This window comes from Argiope bruennichi, chromosome 11, assembly GCF_947563725.1.
Source record: "Argiope bruennichi chromosome 11, qqArgBrue1.1, whole genome shotgun sequence".
In the NCBI taxonomy this organism is placed as follows: domain Eukaryota; kingdom Metazoa; phylum Arthropoda; class Arachnida; order Araneae; family Araneidae; genus Argiope; species Argiope bruennichi.
In genome coordinates this window covers 93,038,990-93,065,612 of record NC_079161.1, presented here as the reverse complement: position 1 = coordinate 93,065,612, position 26,623 = coordinate 93,038,990, and the positions used below count along the sequence as shown (strand labels likewise).

At 29.4% G+C, this 26,623-nt stretch overlaps 2 protein-coding genes across 10 annotated transcripts in view; both read right to left on the bottom strand.

Annotated features, from left to right (window-relative positions):
- Nucleotides 1-26,623, bottom strand: part of LOC129956879 (uncharacterized) — a 113,362-nt gene that overhangs the window by 49,318 nt on the left and 37,421 nt on the right. The window contains exons 1-2 of one of the 9 annotated variants that reach the window (XM_056068869.1): nt 3,995-4,424; nt 3,074-3,154 (exon numbers count right to left, since the gene is read on the bottom strand). The exons of 1 other annotated variant lie outside the window; for it this stretch is intronic. The gene's annotated coding sequence lies outside the window, so the exon portion shown is untranslated. 7 more of the 9 variants (XM_056068867.1, XM_056068864.1, XM_056068866.1 and 4 more) reach the window with 7 other exon arrangements.
- Nucleotides 16,945-17,562, bottom strand: LOC129956770 (uncharacterized). Its single transcript, XM_056068712.1, has one exon. The coding sequence runs from the start codon at nt 17,560-17,562 to the stop codon at nt 16,945-16,947; it is 618 nt and encodes a 205-aa protein (XP_055924687.1).

Genomic DNA, 26,623 nt, shown 5'->3' with positions numbered 1-26,623 from the left:
ATGCTAGCCAGAGTTTAAAGATGGGGTCTTTCTCTGCATATTGGGATTTCTTTTCATTACATTATTTTAATAGGATTATTTTCCTTATAATTTTATAATTTATTTATAATTTTTGAATAATTAAACATATGATTTAAATTCAAAATTAAACAATGATGAAATTTTTTATAGTTTTTTTAAAAATAATATTATTGGGGTTATTTTTTCTTCTGTAATATATTTGACATCATAAAAATACAATATCAATCTTTAAACTTGGAGATCAGCATTTTTTTAGTCACCATATTGAATCAGTAAAGTAAAATTCTTTACGGATTTCAAAGATTATTAAACACATTCAATATTACAAAAAAATAATTAATTTTAATAATTTCATTAATTATCCTTTATATATCAAGAATAGGTTTTGATTCAGCAAGCTATTTACCTATTATTATATTTAGCTATATAAAGTTTAATAATTTCCTTTTCCAGTCTGAAATTAAAATTTTAGATAGGAATGGAGAAAAAAGTGTAACACTATAAAAGGAACAGAAATAAGACTTCTAAAATAGTACATGCCACAAGCCTATTAAAATGTGATAATTCTTTGCTGAGATAGGATCATCAAAATCATGCAACAAATAAAGAAATTAGGTGAAACTTTCTGTAAGAATTATTCACAGGAAGACAGTATAATAAAATATGAGCATAAGAAAATAAATATTCATATTGGTAAGTCATTTTTTTTGTAGTGAATTATATCACACTCACATGCTAAATTAAAGTCATGAAGAAAGTAAATATTACAGTAAAAAATATCAAAGAATAAATAAGAAGTATTGAGTAGATAAATTTGATGTTTCTAAAATATGAAATTCTTATTTTATTAGATTAAAGTAGAAGAAAAAATTCAGCTATAATTTAATAATCTTATTCATGTGTATTGTATTATTTTATATTACTATAATAACATTGGATACAAATCTAATAAACTTGAATATGAATCTAGTAATATTGAGCACAAGTCAAGGATGTATACATTAAATTAGACACTAAATTTCTGGCCTAGGCATATTAAAGTGCAAGGTATAGGTTGAAAGAAAGCCTTGAAATAGTCAATGTAAAGCTAAATTTCTGACACCACTTATTACCAAATACTAGTAATAACACAGTATAAATAGTAGCCCAATGTCGGCATCAAATTTTAATGTAGCGGTGCCAAATTAACAAAACAAAAATAATTATAATAATAATAATATATCTGTACTATTATTATTTTCATCAAGTAACTTATAGTAAACCTGTCTGTCAAGATGTAAAAAACAAAACTTCATCAAATCATGAAACACATACTTTTTCCATATAGTAATATCAAATACAAAATCAACTTCTTTTACAAAAAACTGGCTTTAAAAAAATCTTTTCTTACTTATACCAATTTCATTTTAATTTCAAGTTCTTTAAAAGGACCAATTTTAATTTCAAACAAAAAATTAAAACTTATTAATGAGCCCATAAGCATAGCAGGTGTTTTACAAATCAATTCTGCAAATACACAGCACTCAAAGAAAATCATTCAAAAGCTAATGCTCCCAAATCCGGAATTAATTGTAAATTTCGTTGAAAATCATTCATAGTGACTTGATAAAATGATTATTTATGACTGAAAGTTTGATTTTTTTAACATAGAAATCACATTTCAGACATAAAAAAGTAGTGCAAAAAAAAATAAAAAAAAATGCTCTGTTCTTTCCTATTTAATTGAAACTGACTAAAACATAAAAAAAAAATTATATAAAATTGAGAAATCCTCCAAATTTTTAAAAATCTATCGACAAAAAATAGTAGATAATACTTGAAATACTTGTGCACAAAAGAAAAAGGCGTACAAAATACAACCAAAGCTGATTTATACATATAATTTTGATATGGGTGAAGAAGATCAATAGAATGAAATGTGCTGTGCCTATCACGATTAGAAATAGAAACAACAACACGATAAGAAATAGAAAATATTTGCAAATGCTCTAAAAACTAATATGGCAAAAGTTTCCGATTTGGAATGTTATTAAAATGATATATAAAAATTTTTTCTTCATATATTATTGATTGATACCTTTAAGTTAAAGCATCTGAAAGCAAAAAATCAAAATAAATAAATAAAAATGAACTTAAATGTGTATTTAGCCTATAAAATATTAAAATCATATTTAGATATATATATTTGTCTCAATGAGTTCATTATCAATTCAAACAGGAACTTTTTCATTTGATAACAATATTTTATAAAAAAATATATATATATAAAAAATATTCAGAAATGCACTATGCATATTTGATTTAATAATTGACAACTTATATAAATAAAATAAAAACTTTATTTCATTTGGTATGAATAAAATTAATAAGTTTTATTCAAAAAAATTAAAATGATAAGGAAGCTAATTATTTAAATATTGATATCAAATAATTATGCAATAAAATTTCTGATTAATAAACACAATTTTACCATGCTTACTGTTCTTAAAACAAATATAATTATATCTATGTCAATAAAATATTAAAAATTGTTTAATTGTTTTCAGTTAAGTTTAAAGAATTCAAGGAATTTGCACAATTAACAGCAACAAATCAGAAACAATCACATCATTTAAATTAAATATAAAAAATTCCCAAACTGAAAGGCATATTAGTAATAAATATAAATATTTGTAACAAATATTAAATTTAATTCATATAATTTAATTTAAAATTATGATAATTTTAAATTCTTAATTGAATATAGAGGATATGAAAGTCTTTTCTGCTTTAAAGGATATAAAACTGAGATGCAAAATTAGAGAAACTTCACAAATAAAGAACAGCTGCTTCACTTTCCCATTGGAATTTTGAAATGTGGACATGCAAGATGCTTTTCTAACAACACAGCACACTTTAATTTCTTTTATTATTTTTATTTTAAATATTAATAGTTAAATATTCAAAGCAGGTTCTGATAATATCACTAAATTAACATCTGGAAATTTTCTATCAGGATTCAATGTTATATCTGAATATGAAAAAGAAATGGGTGAAAAACAAACTTACATACTATTAGCAAGCTGAGAAAAATTCCTTCCAATCACATCTTACTTCAATTACTTTGATACACATTTTTCTGATTTCATTTTTGCTAAAAAACAAGCAAACAAAGAAGATATATTCAGTGTAAACTAGTAAAACCAGTACGTTCAAAGTAAATTGCATTTTAATCATAAGAGTTAATTTATTACTGAAAATTGTTGGTAAATTTAATCACATCACATATATTAAAACAAAGATTCATAAAAAAACTTCTATACATTGGGAACTTTCCAGAAATCAAATGTGCAGTACATCAAATGTAATTTCTCTAATAAAATTTATATACACATAATGCAGTCAATAATTCACATCTAATAAAGTAGATGATGTAGAAATGTAAAGAAGTTTAGTAGAAATGTGCTTCCCCAATTCTTACTAAATCAGAAATTCTTGAAAAACTGAATAGTTGCTAAAAAAAGAATTATTATTTTCTAGTACGTCATATATCACTCTTAGTTCATGTTTCACTCAACCATCTTCTATTTGAAGTGAGAAGTGACTTACTTTTTTACTACTTGAAAGTAAGAAGCTCACTCATCGGTTGGCGCGTTTTGGTACTAAATTTGGCTCTTGCACAGTTAATTCATAATAACCTGCACAATTATTTAATAATAATTAATAGAATTGGCTGTTTCCAATTATCAAGATAATTCAAATGTTTTAAACACTGCGAAATTTTTTTGAATTTTTCATTTCAAAAATCAAACAGTTATGGAAAAACTGGGGAAACAAAAACAAAATTAATCTGAATTGTTTAACAACAATACTAATATCAAATTTTGCATGAATATACATCAAAATATAAGAAATCCACAAAAAGATTTTATTAAATCAGTAAACAGCATTAAAAAAATATATGATGTTAAAATATTTTTAATCGTGGTTATACCTCCGATTCTGTAAATGGTCGACAACTTTGTTTGTTTGTTTGATTGGTGGGTTAGGAGATTTTTAGCAACAAAGGCTATCATCACAGCGTTCAACAATATCTCCAGTTAGGGATGACGAATATTTTCAGAGCGGTTATTACGTAACCAATATCAAAAAGTCACAAATACAAGTGATCAATCCTTTTCAAAGAGGGGTGTGATTCAATTCCTTTATACGATCTTACTGATGATATTTCGATTACAAGTTTTGGATCACGATAGAAACTAACAATCGATACGATATCACGGAAATTTGCCGGAGCGGTGACGATACGATCTGTCCAATGGAAGCTCTCGAAAGAAATCAGTGATTGGATTGAAAAGTGAACGGACCGGTTATTGGAATTATCGTTTCGTATCATTGAATTGCATATCACTGAAATTTATCGGAGCGGTGATTCACCGGAAAGTGCGAGGCTTCACTGAAAAGAGCGAAGTCACCACTCCACTTTACGGGAGTGACCGATATTCGTATTTGATGATGCGCTATTCCATACGGATCATTTTTAATTGCTCGTGACATGATTGACTTTGATTACATGTACTCTGTTTACTGCTGGCGCCATCTATTGGTAGAATATAGGACTAAAGTAGACATTTTAAAGAAATGACATATATTTTTAACTCATATTTTCCAGAAAATGGTTCACTCTAATAAATAAATTAAATAAATAGTTTTGAGAAAAAAAAATTTAAGAAGTAAGCTGAAACAGATAAATTAATTGAATCACACGTTAATTAAATTAGTAAATTAAGTATTAATTACAATTAATACATTTTATATTTAATATTAAGTAATAATTTTTAATTAATAATATGATTGAAATAACAGATATTTGGAACGCATATTTAAAAATAACAATAGCAATATTACTTGTTATTCAAAAAATCGTGGATTATGCATCTCTAGAGTGTCATGTTTCGCAATTTGGTAGATTCGACAGGTTAAAACGATGTAGAAGGCCAGATGTAATTAGTGTTTTGGTAGAAATTCTAGCGCAAATGATGTCTTCTCTTCTATTTCTTGTCCATTTACCAATATTTTTTATGTCTGGAATTTCTCCAAGAATTTCATAAAATACTATTTGCTCTGTCTATAGCTGTCTGTTGTTTTTCTTTTTGAGATTTGTTTGATACGTCAGGTGATGTCTTCCAATGCGATCCATTCAATGCATGGGCTGACTTCTGTTACTGATTTTGCGATCAAGTCCGCTTTTTCACTCCTTAATACTGTCGAATGCCCCGGGATCCATAGAAAAGTAATTTGTTGATTAATCTGAGATTTTTTCACAATTTTATGAATGATGGATGGGGATTTATAGGAAAATATTTGAAGTGCTCTAAGAACTGAAAGACTATCTGTAAGAAGAGGGAAAGTTTTCTTAGGAACGGAAAGATAATCCAGAGCCTTGCAAATTGCAAGAGCTTCAGCTGTAAATATTGAGTTGATGTAGTAGGTTAAAAAAGCAAATTGAGACAGATACGAAATGCCGGCGATTGAAGTTAAGTTTTGCGATTTAGGTGCATCAGTTACGATTATGAAACATTGTTTGAAGTCCTTTTGTAGCGTTTCTTAAAAACTGCCATTAATAGCTGAGTGTGGGAAAGATTTGTTTTGTAAAGGGTATTTTGAATTAATAATACTGCAATTTTCTCTTGAAAGTTGTAAAAAATGTTGATCAAAAATAATGCGATTCCAATTAATGTTTAGATCAGAAAAAATTTTATCCAAAAAAATTTTGCCCTGTTGAATACCAGCAAGATTGAAATGTTCTAAATCTAATTTGTAGATGGCGGAGAAGAAACTGATAGAAATCTGCTTAATGAGAAATTGTAAGGATAAACGTTTCATTTTTTTCACTGAGAATTTCCTTATTGGAGATGTAAAAGAGAGTTTTATTTGGTGTCCACTGTGGAACACCAAGTGCAATGCGAAGTGCTTTGGTTTGAATAATATTACATGCTTTCATGTGAGTTACTGCAAATTTGTTGATAATTTTACTGGCGTAAAAAAATAAGCCGCAAATGCTATTGTCTGTGAGTGTGATTAAATCTTTTGTTCTTGGGCCATAATGTTTATATGCAAAATCCTTTAACCCTCTGAGCGTTTTCATTCTACGTCTGAAACCTCTAAAAAGGGAACTAAACTTGACTAGTATTCTCTCTCACAATCGTTTCGGTTTTCCTAAAGAAATGTACAGCAAGCGCGAGCACTTTTTTCTTTCCCCTCTTCTTCTTCACGGGTGGTCCACACACCCTGGGGTATACGCAAATTACCGCTCATTCATGTCAGATCTTATAGCTTTCGTTTATGGCTAGAAAAGTCAGATGGTTTCTAGGAATAGTGTATGGGGATCCAGTTTTGTTGCTTTTTAACCCTGATAGTAGATAATATCGCTCTGTAAAAAGTTGTACAGAGCAAATATAAACAGAAGGGTTTTCTCTTTAATTTTTGCTAGGTATTTTAAGCACAGAAACTCTCGTCGGTCTCACTATATATATATATATATATATATATATATATATATAAAATAAGTAATTAATGATTATTCAAATTCCATTCATATTCCTTTATTATTCTTTCAAATAAATCATTGTAATATTTTTTACTGAGTAATCAATATTTGAATAGCATTTGTCTAAAATTAGGACTAATCACAAATAGTTATGTCAATCAGATGTGTATAAATAACAATATATAACCGATTTATCATTAAAATAGCATTAAGTTCTATTATAATAAAATATGCAAATCAGCAAATTGATTGAGTAGCTTAAAAAATATACAAATCTAGAGCCATATGATTTTCTACTTATGTATTAATGACCCAGGCTCTAAAATATATCGCATCAATTTTTTTAAAGTTCAATACTTTTTTTAATCATTTTTTTTTTATGAAAAATAATGGCATATTCGCTTTTAAATGTTTCAAAATAATGAAAATTTCAATTAAAACCTCATCAAATATATCAGGGTAAATGCAGATTAAATGACCTTATTTAAAATTTATTTTTGAAATTATAGACTGTTCTATTGATTTTAAAATGTTTTAGAAATTTATTAAAATTATCGACTTTTTTTTGCTATTTTTTTTCCCATCCTTTTTCACTATTTTGTGTGCATATTCAAAGAAATTGCTATCTTCAAAAATATTCAAAGGAACAAACAAATGATTCTTTTAAAATATTATACAGGAGTATTTCATTCCTCGTAAATTTCGATACATTTATGATGTTCTTTAAAAAAATACAATGGACGTAATAATTTTCTAATGTTCGTACATTCTAAAAAAGAAAACACTATTTATTCATTGCTATTTCTGCTAGTTTTATCAAAAAAATTAAATGACAAAAGTTTCAATTGTGCTTACATATTTTTATAAAATTTACTGTGGAAAAGTAATTGATGATTTAAATATGTAAAATTAAACTTGTAAAGCATATGTTGCATTAACGTATCTTTGCAACATTCCATTTTCTTTCTCTTTCTAATGATCGCTAGGAGTGAAGATAACAATCACCGAAAACATTTTTTTTAACAATAATTCATGACGATGGATTCAATAAAAGAATAAGCGTCTTGCTTTGGTAGGAACCGCAACAATTCCACAAATGAATTAAGAAATTTTGTGTCTTAGAACTGTATTTGAAACAAAGTTTGGAAGTTTTAATTGCTTACTAGAGAAGTTTTTACTTTTGTTGATTACCTCCATAGACATAGTAAAAATATCAAACTATATAAGTAAATGGATTTAGTGAAGAAATAGTGATATTCGTATTTCAGTGAAATTGGGATGTATAAATTTTACAAATATTTGAGAGCATAGTTTGAAATCTCTCGAAAACCAGCGTAATAGGTAACTGATTCCTTATTTAGAAGTAATTACCGGTGTAAGCAATTACTTTCATTTATGAAAGTAGCCTTGTTGTATCCAGAATCATTGACATTAGCATTGAATCGGTTATGAAATACACAAAAAAAAAGTTTTTTCTTTTCTTTCTTTTTTTTAATTAATAAAAAAAGGTTTAGTAGTTGCGCGTAGGACGTAAACACTTCTTATTTTGATTATAACTTAATAAACCGTATTCTAAATTATATTACAACAATTAACATACCTGAAAATCATAAATAACATTTACATCTCCTGTTCTTTCCTCTAAATAAATCAATATTATGATGTTTGTTTTGAAATCTGTTTTATGATGATTTATGTCATGAGTGCTATGGTGATTTATGATATGATTATTCAGAGCAATTCAAAATAAATCTGAAGATCGCATTTAGTAAATAAACACATTCAATATTAGAAGGAATATATTAATCGCATACCTTAGTTCATTAAGTATGAAGTTATCTTTTACCATAACTAAATAATCACTCTTTGTATTTCGTTATTGAAAAGAATAATTCACAGATTCTCGAAATTTGATACTTACAAAATATGCTCAGTCTTAGAACATCACGTCATATTATTATCAAAAGTTGATTTTAGTTTTTAATCATATTTTTTGTCGAAAATTAATAATAGTGTTTAAACGATTACATCTATTGACTTCATTTCACAAACTTATCAAATTAAATCTTGATAAAAAAAAGCCTTTATAAAGCAGTTACTTTCTAATTTGTAAGCTATTCCATTGATTTATGGATCCCCCCCCCCCTTTAAAGCAGAAAGACCATCTCGCGATTAACCATCCGCGTGGCCCTAAGGCTCGTCTCACACTATACGGATTCAAATGCCACCCTTGTCGCTATGAGTTTGGGCCGCCGTTTTTCTACAGACCGAACATTTTACTCAACTCAACATTTTACTCAACAGAACATTTTACTTACTGTACTTCTTGATAACTTCCAAAAGAACTAACCAAAAATTGAAATCTTTTTCACAGTTGGGTAGGATGTTGGATTTAATACAGGAAAACGCATTTTACTTTATAAAAACTTTATATAATTAAATAACAGCCATTTCAATAAAAAAAAGTTGATATACTTTTTAAATATTTTCAATGTGTTGCTTATTGTTGTGTTGTTTCTATATCCTCACAATAAGGACAATTATGAACAGAATTCAACGACAAAATCCATTAAAAAAAATAATAGAATGAAAATATTTTAAAAGGAAATACTTCACGTGACAACAAGAATAATAAACGCATTACTAAAATGCACAAATTCAGTAATTTAAATTTTTTTAAGAGGAACATATATAGAAACCAATACTAAAAAGGAGCCAAGCAAAAGGAACAAAAGTATAAATTCATGGCCGCAGTATAAGCTCATAGAGGAATCATCAAGAGAAATCCATTTCAACCTCAAAACTTCAACCTCAAATTCCTGTCGCTTTCTTTTGTCACTTTATAATATATATTATATAAAGAACAGAAAATTTTTAATATATAAATTATTAGAATAATTAAAATGTTATGCAGTATAGTTATACCGAATTATAATATTCATTTAACTAGTTTTAAGCATTACAATACATATCTGCTTCAGTAAAATATTTATAAACTTCAAGTATCACAGAACTGGTTTTCGTAAAATTCATTATACAAAGTTATTCGCATGTTTCGCAGAAATTCTGTATTCACGTTCCCCAGCGCGCAGAGAAACATGGTTACAAAAAAAATGTTTGAAACAAATTGTACCCATCCACAACGCTTGATACTTTATTTTTATAATTTATCAAATATATCTCCAAGCGGTAGAAAAAATTAATGAACTTAATTGAATTGTTGATGAATCATGTAGCCAAATAGGGGAAAGAAAGAATTCATTTATTTCAAAATGAAAATACATTAAAAAAAGGCGTTTTTTTCTTCTTTCGAAATTGAAAAATTATATAGAGCAGACGATCATTGATGATATATCTAATGGCCAATGGTTTTAATATGAAATATAAATTGACAGATTTGGTCGAGTGACTGGGACAAGTAGAATACCAAAAGGTTTTAGAAGTAATTCCGCCATAGACGTATCAACTGAATATACTGAGAAGATATTATCATATATATATATATATATATATATATATATATATATATATATATATATATATATATATATATATATATGATAGGTGATCATTGATGATATATCAATAGTCATTAGCCTTCATATAAAAAGAAAATTAATATATGATTGACAATATTATTTATATAATTGGTTTAAAAAATAAACAATTGTTTCTCAAATTTCAGTTTAATATAGCATACTGGATATGGCTTAATCCCTTTTTTCAACCCTTTAAAACACTTTATTAACTTTTTTTTAACCTCCCCATTCAATAGCTTGGGTTAAAAAGGCTGAGCATTCACTAGGAATCATTCCAGTCAAAGAATTTGAGAAACGATTTCTTTCTTTATCGTAAATCAACATATAGCAACCTTTCTATAATTAATTGTAATTAATTTATATGTAATCTTATCTTCAAATATTAGATAAACTGACTGATGAGAAATCTGTATGTAAAAGTCATGTATGCATGTACATGATATCCCAAAACGGAAGCATCGAGATAAATTAAATGTATCATGCAATTTTATCAAAATGTAGATTTGTATTAATTTTTTTAAATGTATTCTGACAAAGGATTTATTACACATGAGTGTTTAAATAATTATTTGAAATCACACGCACACATACAAAATAGATAAATGAAGTTTGGTAAGTTGGTTTGATATCGTTATTGCGAATGTGTCAAATTTTTGCTCCAGTCTGAAAGGATAGGAAGACGCACCAAATTCATACTTGATTCTATTCAAAATGTGCTAAGAAATATGGATAGCGCTACACTGCATAAGCAGATGAATAGGAAAAAGTAAGAATGCTGATGCTACTATTGATCTTTACCTTGATTGTAAACCTTGGATTGCTTTTAATAATAATAATAATAATAATTGTTTTCCTGTTTGGGCCCAACAACCTTTAAGGTTGATCCTGCATTAGTGTGCAGTTTATGAAGTTTTCTTCCATAAGTAACACCAGCATCAGTAACAAAATCTGAATAAAGTAATGCAAAGTCATTTATTTGATAGGAGAAAATAGGAGGTTGTGATTTCAAGGCATAACTATGAATGCTAAGCTTTTGAATATTCAAAAATAATTTATTATCCATGCACCATTCAGGAATTTATCTGCACCATTTTGTATTAGAACATCCTTAAAAACGTATAGTTAAAACTCATTCTGTACTTAGCACAAGATTCACCAAAAGTTATCTCATTTATCCACTCAGATTTTATTCTATATTGAAGAATGCTCATTAACTTATCTACAAAAAAAAAAAAAAAAAAAAAAAATACTGCTTCAAAGACCTGTAAAATAAGAACAGAATTTTTGAACTACCTACTTATTTTTTTAGAAATGTTTTAGAGATCTATAATTTTATCTAAGAAATATCTTCTTTGATAAACTGTTGAAAAAATATCTTCAGATAGTTTACAATGTTAAGACTTTTACAATGCGATTCGTTTCTTAATATTCCTAACAAAATAAATCAAACTCTGAATTAAATTTATTTTATTTGCTTTCATCTACATCAAGGTATATTAAGACTAAATATTAATAATTTTCTGAATAGACATAATTCTTAAAAAAATGTTTTTGTTTCTTTTATGAATTTGAATGAAATTATTCTATTCAGTTCTTTAAAAAAAACTTTGAAAAGGAGTCGCATTATAAAAAACGACACATTATTCCAAATTTTTACAAGATAAGAGAAACAATATAATAATATATTTTATTATATTCTGTGAAATTTAGACTGCTTAAAAATGCAAAATTAATTTGCATCTGTTTACTTCGTGAAAAATAATTGGAGGTATAGATTAGCATAAAAATATAAATTTGAATCATAATAACAGTTGAACTAAGAATGAAAAATATATTTAATATTTTAACTATATATTGATGGCAATTTTTCAAATATATCCCTTTCGAGTTGCTAGTACTTCAATGTGATGTTTAATCACAAGTAAGCATAAAACTGCATTAAGAAAAAAATAACTCAATGGAACTTTGAGGCAACGCTTAGATCAAAGAAATCCTATCCCTATCGATATCAAACAAAAACTATTGAAACAAAATGCAATTTAAATTTAAGTCCACATAGAGCCATTATGGGAGACACAATTGTGGAAAAATTCCTGTTCCTCTTTTCTTGGGCGAGCCCTTTCCTTTTTCACCCCTCATTCCTCGATAACGCCGGCACCATCACAATGCCCTATGCCTAAAGGAATCTTCGGGCTCTCAGATCCTGTGACTTCCTTAAATGGCCGTAAAACTTCATTGTGTTGTCTCCTCTCCGATTCATCAAGATGTCGAAACTGGTAGGGGGAAAGAAATACGTTAAAATACGTCGACACCATCTGCGGTGCAGTAACACCCCTACGTGATTTTCAGTGCAAAACGAATTTGCATCGTTCGTTACCCTACGTTAAAATGCGTGCAGTGCACTTTAAAGACATCTATGGGGCTACGTGGAAATACGTGTGGAACCCTTAGAGGGTTAATGCATTGATTTTTTTAAAGTTTTATTTTTAATTTTATTGAAGATTGATCCTTTTTCATTTCTTTTTGAAAAAGGAATTCCGCGGAATGTAATTGAGTTTTTCACATTGGATGTTCGTTCCTGCTAGCCAGATATTTGAGTGGGTAAAATTAATTTTGTTTGAAAGAGCGGTTATGTAACTTTTCCCTGCATTAACTGAAAGTTTCCAATACATACACCATTGATGAACATTTTCCATTGTTTTTTGTAATTTCTTAGTAATATATTCAATAGACTGGTACGAGCAAAAAATAAATATGTCATCCGCAAAAATCAAACAATCAACTTCCTTTTCAAGAGTTTCAAAAAAATCCGATATAAAAGTTGCCCATAAGATTGGCGAGAGGACACTACCTTGTGCTAATCTTTTGTTTTTAATTCTTATGTCGGAGAGTGTTTGTCTCCATCGCACTTGGAACGTACGGTGAAAAAGGAATTGATGCAACCAAGCGCATATCTTCTTGCAGATGCCCAATTTCTAGCATTTATTTATCAATCCGTCAATATACAACGAAACATAAGCTTTTGCGATGTCGAGACAAATACCAATGAAATGTTTTTTACTCTCTCTTTGCATTTGAACTGCTGTAATATAATGAGTATGTGGCTGACCTATTGTCCTTGTATGGTAAAAAACAAAATTGTTTTGGATGAAGTTTTTTTTTTCTTTGTAAGAAAATCGGTAATTCTCTTGCATAAGATACGTTCAAAGATTTTGAAAAAAAAACAGATGTTAGAGCTGTTGGCCTATATGATGTTATCTGGAGCTTATATTTATTTGGTTTTGGAACTTTAATAATAAGTGCATGTTTTGGGAACATATGTTGTGTTAAAATAATTGAAGGATGTTTTTGACAGTTTTTTGAAAAAGGATGCGGGAATATGGTCTGGAACTGGGGTTGTGGTTTTGAATTTTTTAATTGTGAATTGTAATTCTTCGATTTGTATTGCTCCATTTCATTCGCTTTCCTGATTGTCCATAATCTAGATTAGTAATGGTTCGTGAGAACTGGAATTGTTGGCACAGAATTATGCGAACATTTTACTTTTCACGAATGGGTTTGTGATAAAAGAATTGTTTACAGAAATAGTGTTGAAGGGCTTATTATCTTCATATTGCTGATTCAGTTTTCTCAGGATAGAATAAAATAAACGAGGATTTCTTGCGCTATTGCATAATTTATCCCAAAATTTTTGTTTTGCTTGTTTACCATAAAATTTGAATCTGCGTGCGAATTTTTTGTGAAGAATCCAAAATTTAGTTGATATGCATCTTAATGCTTTCTTCCGATATATGATTTTAAGGTTATAAAGTTTGTGACAGGTTTCATCCCACCAGGCTCGGTATTGTTTATTATTCAAAGGTATTTTTCTAGTATTATTGGATATGATTTTTGAAATGTTTGATGAGACTGAGTTTAGGTTATGTATCTTCAAAAATGTGTTTCGATTGAAATAGAATATATTGTCATGTAATTTCTGTGAGGAACCTTTGTTTGTTGTGTAAAACTTTGCAGGTGGAAATTATGAGGAAATAGTCGCTATCAAAAGATGATTCAGCAACAGAACAATCTGAGCTACAGAAGAGTGATTTGGAACAAAGGGAAAGATCCAGAAGCGATTGGTTACCTGCAGGAGTAATGTATTTAAAGTGGCAAAATTTGAATCCGTTAACCGATCGACAAAATTGTTGCCGAGTCTGGAAGAAGTTATTGAGCCCCAAAAAGGATGATGTAAATTAAAGTCGCCAAAGATGAACGTTGGTTCGGAAAGCCAGTTAAAAAAGTTTCCGAAAATTTCAATGTCAAAACCTGTAGGATTATAAATGTTAACTATACAAAAATTTAGAGAAGTTGGAATGAATTTAACGGTGAGGATTTCCGCGTCCGAATTTTGAAGGAACCTCGGAAGGGATAACATATGTATACCGACAAATGTTCAGGGATTCCAATTAAAAGGCCCCCTCCCAGTCTGTTTTCCCTGTGAGATCTAAAAAACCTTTTTTTATAGAAACGAAAATCTTCTTCTGCATAAAGAAAAGTTTCTTGAAAAATTCAGAAATCTGAAATTGAGAAGGGGGGTGGGATACCAAGCCGGATTTATTTATTCCTAATACTACTGCAATTCCACAGAGCAAAACGCATCCTGATAGATTTAACCAACAGAAAAGAAAAAAAACAATCTGTAAATTATGCAAGAGGTCAACCAAACAACGGGGTGACACACACACACACACACACAAAACCCAAGCATTTGCGAAAGATAAAACTGAAGCAGCGCTTTGCAAAAAAGAGAAACAAATAACAAGCAGTAAAAGAACAGAAAACACAAAAAGAAAACATAGCGCAAAAAAAAATTATTAATCCGAAGTCTCAGCAGGGCCTCCAGCATCCCATTACGTGGGTTAACTAGCAAAATTCTTCGAAGCATAAAGTAAAACTTTTTTCTTCCTGGATGGAGATTTAATTTTTTCACCTTTGTCGATCACATGAATTAACTGTTGCACCATAGACTCGATCGTCTTTTGAAATATTTCCAAACGTGTATTGAAGTGTTGCTCCATTTTTTTTATTGATGTTTTGAATGATGGATTCCATTTTGTCGTTTAAAGATTTTTCAAAATCTATGGATTTCGTGTTAGATCTAGTAACAGTCGCATAAGTTGTATTAAATGATGATGCATTAAATATGCGTCGTGCTTCCCCCGTAGTGAGGTAGTTACGACATTTTAGATCCAAAATTTGTTGTTCTTTGGCGTACAAGGGACATGCTTTAGATGTTGTTGCATGAGAACCTTGACAATCAATGCATTTAATTGGGTTTTTGACAATTTCAGACATAATTCCACATAATTGGCAAACTTGGTCTTTCGAACATATCCTAGAAGAGTGTAGGAAACTGTAACATTTTGAACACTGTCTAGGCCGATCGAAAAAAGGTCGAGTTTTCTGGATTGTAAGCCAAAGTTTAACTGAATCTGGAAGGGAAGTACCCAGAATTGTTACGAGAATTGGAGAAGTTTGCTGAATCGAATTTTGTTTGACAAAACGTCTCATGTCTCTGATTTCAATCTCATTAAACTTTCGCAGTTCGTCTGCAACTTCTTTGAGCGGAACTTATATGGGCATATCGCACACCTAGATCTAAACAGGTATTAACTCAAAAAAGCACTTTTTTCAGAAAAGACGAAAAACTGATTACTGTGTCCCTGTGCACTGCAGGAGTTTTCTGTATTGATTTATGCTTTATATATGCAGCTAAAAGAAAGATATTGTGTTTTAATCATGTTTTGGGGCTGAAAATTAGATTTTTATAGTTATTTCCCTATTGCTTTATAATGTACGTATATTTGTTTCATTATTTTTAGTTGAGCCCTTGTTGGTGAATTTAGTTTTTAGTTGGCTTTCTTTTGTAAAGGCAACATAAATTTAAAATGTAATAACATTTTGTATTATTTATAATTAGTCCAATTCATAGAGTGGTCTGTGGACCAGCAGTAGGGGTATATTGGAAGATAAATTAGCAAGAAAACACTAGAAATACTGAAATCAATCAATATTTGTTATTAATAATACTATAAAAATTAATTAATGACAGTCTCTTATGTCCCATTTAATTATAAAAGTAATACTAAGAAATAAAAGTTTCTTATAAATTTTAACGCAACATAAAAAATATAGGAACCTGACGTTCTATAAAAAACAATTTTAAATGCACATAAAAAATCACATTTGATTTTTATTTAAGTATGACCTTTCTCTGTTAATTCTTAGTATTAGATTTTAATAATGTCATTATTACAGAACGATACTCAGGACTCTGTTAAAACTCAAAAACACTCAGAATTCTGAGGTCAACCAATCATAGCTATAAAACTGTTTTTGTACTTATTTGAATAAAGTTTTGAGTATCGTTGTGTACTATGGGCATGACAATAATCTATTAAGATAATCTTGATTTTTAACTTTAAGTAGATATTTTTTTATAATCTCTGCAGATATCGGGCAATTATTTGTCACTTGAAATAAATTCTCTTGTTGTTTGAGCTCTCAAGTAGTGGGATTCAATCCTTGGAATAGAAATTATAAAATCTATAACGCTCTGTTTAATTTGTGAGTCAATAATTTGACGTGTTTGCCTCTCAAATCGGCTTGAATAGCTCCTGATTCCGTTTTCTTGGAAAGTGCTGTTTTTATCGCTTTATAGCTCAAGTCAAGAGTGGATTTGAAAAAGGGCTTGCATACTCTAATTTTGGATCCATTAACTTCAAAATAAAAGGCGGTGTTAAGTGCTCTAAAATCTTGTGTGCTTGAGTATCGATATTTAGGTTTTATTTGTTGCTAGTCTCGTACTACAAATTATCTCTGTTTTTCAAGATTGCCGAGTCCCCAAAATGCATCAAATAGCTGTTGTCCCATTTCATCGATCTTATCTTTGCATTTTAGCCGACATTTTTCTCCACAGGGCGGTCCAACTTTTCTCTGTGGCACTTGTTTCTTCGATATCGAGAAAGACTGGTAGGCTTTGCGAGAATCTCTTAGCACTTTTGCAACTTTCGATTTCCACTTCGCTGGTTTACGTATTCTCTTTCTACTCCTTTCTTCTCTCTCCTTGGGCTTTTGGGAATTAGTTCCAGCAACCGTAACATTTTGAGGGTCTACTTGCTCACTATCATCTTCAGTGTCCAACGAACTATTAGATTTCGATGAATTCGAGCTGCTACTGCTAGTGCTGGACGACGTCAACGATGCAATAGAAAGTACGACATCGGATGGGGTCTTACTTTTGTGAATCAATCGGAAATAAGGATCTTCATCGGAGTCTTCAATATCACTTTCATCGCTTCGGATTGGTGAAATAAAGTAGTTTGATTCACCAGCCTTTTGTTGTTTAAACGTGCTCGGAATAGAGTTATCAACCACGGATGAAGCGGCATGAGTTTCTATAGATGAGACTTCATCACTACTTGATGACATCTTCAAGTCATCTTCCAGAGTTGCATGTTGAGTAAATATGATAGGAGTGATATTGCCTTTTTTCCTTTTCTAATACTATATTTATTAAAAACCATCCACTTTTCAGTGTTTGTCTGAAATAGAAAATGTTTATTTCACTAAATTGTAGGATCCTGTGCGTCAAATAAATTTAAAAAGCCATCAATATAACGTTTTCGATCTCATTAGCGATGTTGTAAAATTAGACTTGGAGCTCATCTAAAGAGATCTAACTCAAAAATTAATCAGTAAAAAAGGAACAAACTGTGTAATTGCTAGAATGAAAATAAAATTATATTCAGATGAAAAGACTTCAATCGCCAATAGCCAAAAAGGTAAATTTAACTTGTTTTTTAAAGAAATATAGGAGTTTCAAAAATGACTCAACAAAACAGACTCAACTATAAATTCAAAAATGTTTCAACAATACGGCAAGAATTCTAAATAAAAATAAAAACTTTACTCACCCTGCCAGAAATACTGGTTCAACACAGAATGTTGCATTAATTTACTCAGCACAAACCATCAAAATGGCGAGAACTCAAAAAAATACTGCTTCAAATTTCGACAACACGGGTACAAATCAAAATAACTACAATTTGTTTACGACAGGAAAGTGCGCTCCGCTTGTAATACTGATTGCAAGTAGAGATGTCCTGTTGCGGTGGAGAGAAAGCGAGGCTGGCTAGTTCAACAAAAGGGGCATTTGTCGCTATCTAGCGTCGAATAGTGAAGATTATTTTTAAATATCTTTTATTAGTCGGTAGGTATTGAAATAAGAAATTTGATGGTGTGCATAACTCAAAAATTAAGATTTTTGAGTTAGCTCCCTTTAGATCTAGGTGTGCGATATCAATAAGCAGAAATCTAGAAGTAACGCCTTCCCAAATAACGTTTGAAGTAACCTTAGTATCGCTAATCTGTTCTAAGCTGAGAAGTTGTTTTGCGGATCCCGGATCCTTTGTAATAAAAATTAGTTTCCCTTGCCGGGAAAATCTCATGTTCGTGATATTTGAGTGCCTGTCGATATTTTGCTTTATGAAATTTTGCATCAGAATAGGGTTTGTGTGCGGTATTTGAGAAGGAGCATTCGCATTAGAAAAAATAACGTTAATTTCCTCGTAATGTTTCTGACCTAAATTTAGCACAAGGTCCTTGGCAAGTTTTTCATTCAAAAAATAAATATCAGTTATTTGAGGCATCTTGTTGAAGGGGAAAGATTCAGAATTCAGTTGAAAGGACTCATCACTAAAGTCTTGCACTGATACCAATGTGTAACTCAGCTTGCAATGAAAAAAGAATCCAGAAAATATAAAGGAACAATCTTACCTCGGACAAATTGATTTAAGCAGAGTAGAAATAGGAGGAGAAACAAAAAATAAAAACTTCTCTAAACATGAGAGTAAGATGCAAAATACACCGTAATCTTAAAAGCAACAAAAACTTAGCGATCTTTGAATTTCAAAATTCCAACAATATGTATAACGTCGACAACTAGTAAACAAAACAAACTGAGTGGCAGCTCCGATCATTTCTTCTGTGCGAATCTGTTAATGTGTTAGATGTGAAGCGGTTCTTGTGTATAAAGTTCCATTTAGTAATGATATTATTAGAAAAGAATATTAGTAAAAATGAATAATAAAAATTAAGTAATGTGCATATTAAGTTTCCTGTAATAAAAAATTCCAAATAATTGGTCAATTAATTACTGACACAATTAAAAATATATTTTAAAAAAATAAATTTTTCTATATTAATAATTATTGATATGATAATTTTTAATCATATCGATAATTTATAATATATTTTAAATACCTAGTAGGAGTCAGTTAGCGGTTTATTTCTTAAGTTCTCTTGAACAATTTTTTCCTATATGACTGACTCACTGCGTCCAATTTTTATATAACTTACTTTTTTATAAAACTCAATATTTTCTCTTCCTATTGAGTTCAAACTGCGGTGTAAAACTAACGTCAATATTGGCAAAAGAAATGAAAGTTTCAAAAAAAATTATTATATGAATAAAGTACTGTAAGAAGAACGAAAAAAATTAGAGGAAGCAGTATTGCATTTTTAACTTATCTTTTTATTAATTATTTTATGAAATAGAAATCCTATATAAATATAATTCATTATTATCAATTTTATATTCTGCGTATTATTGACTTTTTTATACCCATAAAAAAGAAGTATTAACTTCAGAATTATTACAAGATTGCCTGGAAATAACAGTTGGATTTTTTTTTCTTTCTTGATTCCAGAAATCGGAGCCCATAGTACTCATAAGTTTTGTTTTAAGTTAATGCCCATCAGTGTGTTTAAAGATGAAACAGGAATTTAGTGAGTAGACAAAACTGAGAGAGAGGAAAGATTTAGAAAATTTTAAGTATCCAATTTTATTGCCAAGTACATATAAATGAGTTAAACTATTCATCCTAGAACATCATTTGATTTACAACATGTTGGACTTCATCCACTTTTAACCAATAATAAATGGAAGAAAAACAGTAAGATCAGCTATTTCTAGATGCATTGTTCGTAGGACACAGCGTGGAAGAAATGAGGACTATTTCTGTATCACTCCCGGAGAACAGAATTAGAGAGGCGTCAATTTTTGAAGCCGTAAGAGTAGACTTAGCAGGCCCTCTTATTCTTAAAGATGGAACAAAGGCGTGGTTTGTTTTGCATACCTGTGTTGTATTTAGAGCTTTTCATCTGGAATTGATAACTTCTCCGTCTACGAATTGCTTAATTATAACTTTACAAAGATTTGTTGACAGGCGTGGACATCCTCAAGTAATTTACAGCGATAGTCGCACGAACTTCAGAGGAGATAGTAATCTTTTTAAAGCTATTGATTGGAATATGATTGAAGGTGAAGCAGCTAATAGAAGAATTACGTGGAAGTTCAATTCATCCACAGCTTGCTGGTGGGTGGTTTCTGGGAACGTTCAATCCAAATCGTTTGGAAAATGCTAAGGAGAATCTTGAAGAATACCTCACAAATCCGATGTAAGTCCTAAACAAGTAATATCTATATATAAATATATAAATCAATTCCTACTTAGGCCAACAATTTTTTTTTCGTTTTAGGTACTTTTTATTATTTATCTATATCTTATATTATTTATGATCGAGTGTCGCGTCAGTAATCTCAGGGTTTGGCGACATGGTGAAGGATTTGGCGACCAAATAGAAGTTACTGGATTAATTAATTGATACCTGAAAAAAACGGTAGTGGGACAAATGCGTACAGCCATTTGCTTACGGATCATAAAAGGCCAATAAATCATGCGTAGCTCTTTGAAAAAAAGGGGGTAGAGAGTGATTAGTCTAGGTTTGCTAAAACACATGTTTTCTGTTGGCAAAAGTATTTGGCGAGAAAATGTATTGATATTTTAACTAAATTTTGATACTTAAACACAAGGAAAAAACTTTTGTCTCTATGTGTATATACTGGCTCTGTACATACCAGGTCGTCTGCCTATCAAATTTGGCAAATATATACTTGGGATGGTAGGAAAATGATTTTTTGAATTTTTAATTAGAATTTTAATTAATCAAAAATTAAGAGAAATATTGACTTTTTTCCGTGATAACTTTCTAAAAACTCACAGTAAAAATTAGTTTTTACTTGCAAATCATATCAATTCTCTGCATTATTCATTCACAGTCAAAGTATGCTAAATATAGTTCTCAAATGAAAATCAATAAAGTTTAAAAGAAAATCTGAAACAGAAACACCTGAACTTAACTATTACCATAACAAGCGATTCCAATTGTTTTAAGATAAGTGGATTATTTAAATGTGCATTTCAGCTAATTAATAACACACAAGTCAATAAGAGAATTTAACAGTTGATAAATTTGCTATTATTTGAAATTAAATCTTTTCAAAGCTTTTGATAAATCTGGTAATCAAATAAATAATTCATATACACATGAAATAAATAACTTAACAAGCCTGATATAGTTATAAAAATACATCTTATCTTATATTTAAAAATCTAGTATTCTCGTTTATATGAAAACTTTATCTTTTCATACGCAAATATAAACGGAAGATCTTGTCTATAAAACATACATGCTATCTAAGATCTGTATTCTTTTTACAGAATAAAAATACGCAGACTGATAAACCAATAAAATGAATGTTGTTTTTTTTTTAATTTTAAGATAATTTACATTGGAGATAACATTATTTTTTTGTTTTAATATTTTTAAATGCACTGAATTGCATATTTCTTTCTTCCAAATATGTACGTGTGTTAAATTTAGCATCTCTACGTCCAATGGCCGATATTTTAAATAGATTGATAGACGCATATATATGTACATTTTTATTCTTGGTAGAAAATCTTATTTTGTTAATTAAAATTTCTAGATTAAAGACTGAATATTCCACACTTTAATTTTTGAATAATTTTAAACGAAAAATTTGGAGATACCTGTGAAATTTAAAGTATATGCTTCCGTGTTTAAAGTCAATTTTTTCCATTCCCTCTCCTCCCCCCTCCCCTTTGTGTGTGTGTGTGTGTGTGCGCGCGCGCGTATGTTATCAGGTATTTTGTTATTTAAGTTCCTAAATCAGTCCTTATTTTATTTTATGAATTAAAAATAAAATTCGGGATATTTTAATGGAACCATAATACGTAAGATAGCATTTTTAAAACTTTTCCCGAATTTACTATTTATTTGATTTTTATAATACTTCAATGTATTGAATATTGTTTTAAATTATTCTTAGTGTGATTTCTTTTATCTTTTGTGACATTGTTACAAATTTAGATAATTTTGAAACGCTGTATTCTCTTATTTTTCCATTGATGATGTAAATTTTGAAAGTAGAATGCATAAGAAGCTTATAAAGAATACTTATGATAAATATTAATCGCAAAATGCATATGCAGGTAAGTTAACATAATATTCTAATTGGATGAAGAAGTATTTAAATATGACGAGTCTGATTAAATGACAAATCTTAACAAAGAGTTATTAGTTAAAAAAAGCAACAAAGAAAAATAACCTCAACTCTTGATAATTTTTAGTAGTTGTTGAAAGGTATTTAGTTTTATACTTTCATTTATGACATACGGCCCTGCAGTCAATTTATTCAAGTCATAATCAAGTATTTATTAAATTAATTTTGGAACTTTATTCTAGTAATATTCCTAATTACCATTTACAAGTTATTCGTTATGCTGTTTTACAATTCTAAAAAATTTGGAGCTTTACAGTTTAAAAAAATATATTTCCTCCTTTTACAATATTGTTTAGATTGTTATAGAAAGTTGTGTTTTGTTTTCAATATTTTGCTTAAAATTAATTTTACGCTTTGACTGTGCACTTTTTTTATTTGTACAATATTGAATCGGACTTTTTAGAAAGGGACATAATATTGCGACTTCAGTTTTCAAAATTTACTACTTAAAATTGCTGAATAAAAATAAAATTAAAATCAATTAAAAAATTGGAGAGAAAAAGGGCTTTGAGATTTGCATTATCTCAGGGCCCCTGGAAGGTTTAAAACGGCCATGAATTCTTCTGAAATAAGAAATAATTACATTGATTAAAATATGGAAAAAACGCATAGCTAATCAGTAAACATTTCAGTTAAGGTGTAGATGTATATTGTTGAAGAGTGTATTACCAGAACTTTATTCAAAACTATTTTTAATGATTTACTGTACATATAAGAACGATCTTCCATAAAATTAGTTTCTGAAGAACGTATACCATATATATTAATGTAAAAATCATTTTTCTTAATTCTATTTTATTTTTTAACAGTAAATTTGGATTATGGTTTAGTAAATAGTGCAACTAGAAAAAAATTAAATTTGAATTCAGCTAATATCTTCTACAAATTTTCGCAGATACAAATGATCAGTTAGCAAAATATTAATATACTTCTGATTTAGTAAGTTGCTTATTTTAGGCACCGTATACTTACAATATTTCATATACAAAATGCAAAGTCATACAATGAACAAATAATTTATTTTTATCAGAATACAGATTTAAAAAAAAAATGTAACAATATTTAAATTATATCTACGATGACAAACAGAAATTTTTTTATTTGTAATGGCTTTCTACTCTGGAAACTGATTTTTTTAAAATTGATATAGCATGGAAACTTAATATCCGTAGTTAGAAGCTTTTCTTACTACTCACGGCATTTCAAGAATTGCTTTTGCAAGTTTTCCCTCCTTACAAATCATTCCAATACCACTAACCTCATTTAATTGTACTTTAAATTTAAGGAACAACTTTTTTAAGTGCCTATATTTAAATAACATATTTTAATGTTCGAAATTATTGAATTAAATAAACGAATGAAGAAGAAATAAATCAAAAATTAATGAAACGCAAACTTTTTCGTTTAATGCAAAACGTTATATTTATGTAAAGTAATGCATTTATATCTGAAATCTAGAAAAAATTATTATTATTTTGAAGAGGGTACACTATTTATATGAGCAGAAATATCATTCCTCAATGTTTTTATCTTACAATTTTAAATAAATACATTGAAAAGCAATCCATCTTTCATAAAAAGCAAAGTGGAAATTACTCCTATAGTATTAAAACGCATGAAATTATATTAATGAACGTATCGTTAAGTATTCGAAATTGTGTCGAACATCAGGCTAACTCTCGCCAAATATGACACTTTTAGATAACGTTTAAGATGTTGTAACCTCTTCTAGAACTGACCCTTCTCAGTAACACAACCGCATTGTAAACGAGACAACTGATTGACAGTTTTATGATCCATACGCAAAAGTCATACAACCCTGGCGAAGACTACTGTGTTGATTGCAACAAATTCTGAAATTTGTCATCACCTACAATATCTTCATTTTCCTGAATCTTTTTAATCAACATCCAGCATTGGAGCCATTCCTTAATGTTTCCACTCAATTGTTTTTCGTTTTTGGTTCTAGAAATCTATCTCCATAAGTAATAATTGTTTCATATTCCAGATTAAATCCAGATTTTTAGCGTGCGCGTTGCATTGCTTTGCAAAATAGCTAAAATCTTTGCCTCAGAATCGTTTAATTCTTTATATTTTTGTTCTAAAAGAACTATGTGTGCCGCCAAGGTATCTGTGTCCCCTACTTTAATTATCCTCTTTTACTTAATGCTCTCGTAAAATTTCTACTTGTAGGAGTACTCATCTTTTTAATGTTTTCGACATCCATTTCTAATAATTCCTAAATTCTAATTCTAAATCTATTTACGTAAATTCTATATACGTAAATCGTGGCAGGGATGCCAAATTTTGGGATTTCTTGACGCCAAATTCTAAATGTAAGAGAAAATTTTGTCTTACCTGTCTTTTAGTGAACTTATAAATCAAAAGAATCTAGGAATTGCAACTTGGATTAATCCACATAAACATCGAAATCAAAAATCCAATAACGCGTGAGCATTTTTCTTTTTTATCATCTTTTTTATTTCCAAATCCAACAAAGTATTGAACCGTCTGTCGGTCTGTAATTTTAGAAACATGTAAACATGATGACTCAAAGTAGCAAAGACTTAAATATATCAACTTTGGAATGAAATTTTGAGACTACAAGTATAGTTTTGAGTCAAATTTTTATTTCAATCAATTGGGAAAAACGCACCTAAAACATGAATTTAATTTTCGAATACACTTTGCGCCAAATAACTCAAGGACCACACGATACATTCAGCAAAGATGCTAAATTCGCGTCAAAGATTCATATTTCGTAACTCTTCTGCGCCAATGTTATGTAAGATGTTCTCTGGGGTAACACTTTTATTCGAGAGCACGCGAGAAAGTTTTTGGAAGACCACTTCCTTTGGTTATTTTTAAATATAAAAAGATTTCTAGTTCGTAAATCTTGACTTTGTGTTTGTTTTTCGTTATTTCTACTGAGAAAATTGGGAGCGGTTTTCCGTTCCTAGTAATTTTTTTAAATGAGCTTTTTCCAATATCTTGAAGGCTGACAATTTTTCATTTACCTCGTATTTGACTTTATCTGGATCTGTGTTGGAATGTAAAATGTTAATTGCTATTTTAAAGGGACTTTCTAAATTAGATCCTATGACGTAATATTCGACTTTCTACCCTACAATATTTTTGCATATATTTCTATTCATCAGCCATTTCTGAGTAGATATGTATTCATTCACTTGGAAAAGCAGCATTTGTTTTAGCGAATTGCTTCAATTTGTCTAATTCCTATTTTTACTTCCGCATATACTTAGTACAGAGAAAGTATAGTAATCGTCAAAAAATTCTTTTTACCTTGATCATTAACTAATAATAATAAAAGGGAATATGTATGTGTGTGTAGTGGCGTTGTGCAGAACGGACCGTTTGATTTAGAACGACCAAATTTGGCAGAGATATACGTTGAAGAGTTGAAACGTGTACGTCGGAACGATTGTTTTGAAATTTCAATTACAATTTCAATCAAGTAAAAATTTAACGAGAATTTGTTATTTTTATGCTGATAAATTAACAAAATAATTCCGTTTAAAAATTATTTTTATACCATTTTAGAATGCAGAAAATTATATTTCAAATACTACCAATAAAGTTGCTATAAAAAAATTTTCTGTTCAAATTTAATTAGTTTTTCCGAATATATTTTTAAGTATAATTTAGAACAATATTTTCATTTCACTAGAGTTCCGAATGTCTTTCTTTTTATACAAGCTGTGAATGCGGGCTTTGTTGCACGACGATCGATTTATTGATTGAAAAGCGCAAAGAGGGTGGGGACAGAAGATTCGCAGGGAATTGTGGGAAGCTCGCCCACCTGTTAGAGCGAAGCAGCCATATCGATCGCTGATCGGAGGAGGACGAATAACTTGTTGCTTGAGTTCAGCCATTTTAGGCACACGAAACGGCTGAAGATTTGTTCAGATAGATAATGTTATATATGAGCTGAGGAGCAGATGTTAAGGAAACGGACACTTTTCACATTCTTGTATATGTTGTATAGAGAAAGTACAGTAATCGTTAAAAAATTCGAACTCCAGATTTTGACGAATTTTAACG

Excerpts from the sequence above, each read along its gene's own strand:
- LOC129956770 (XM_056068712.1), bottom strand. The coding sequence starts at position 17,562 with ATGTCATCAAGTAGTGATGAAGTCTCATCTATAGAAACTCATGCCGCT.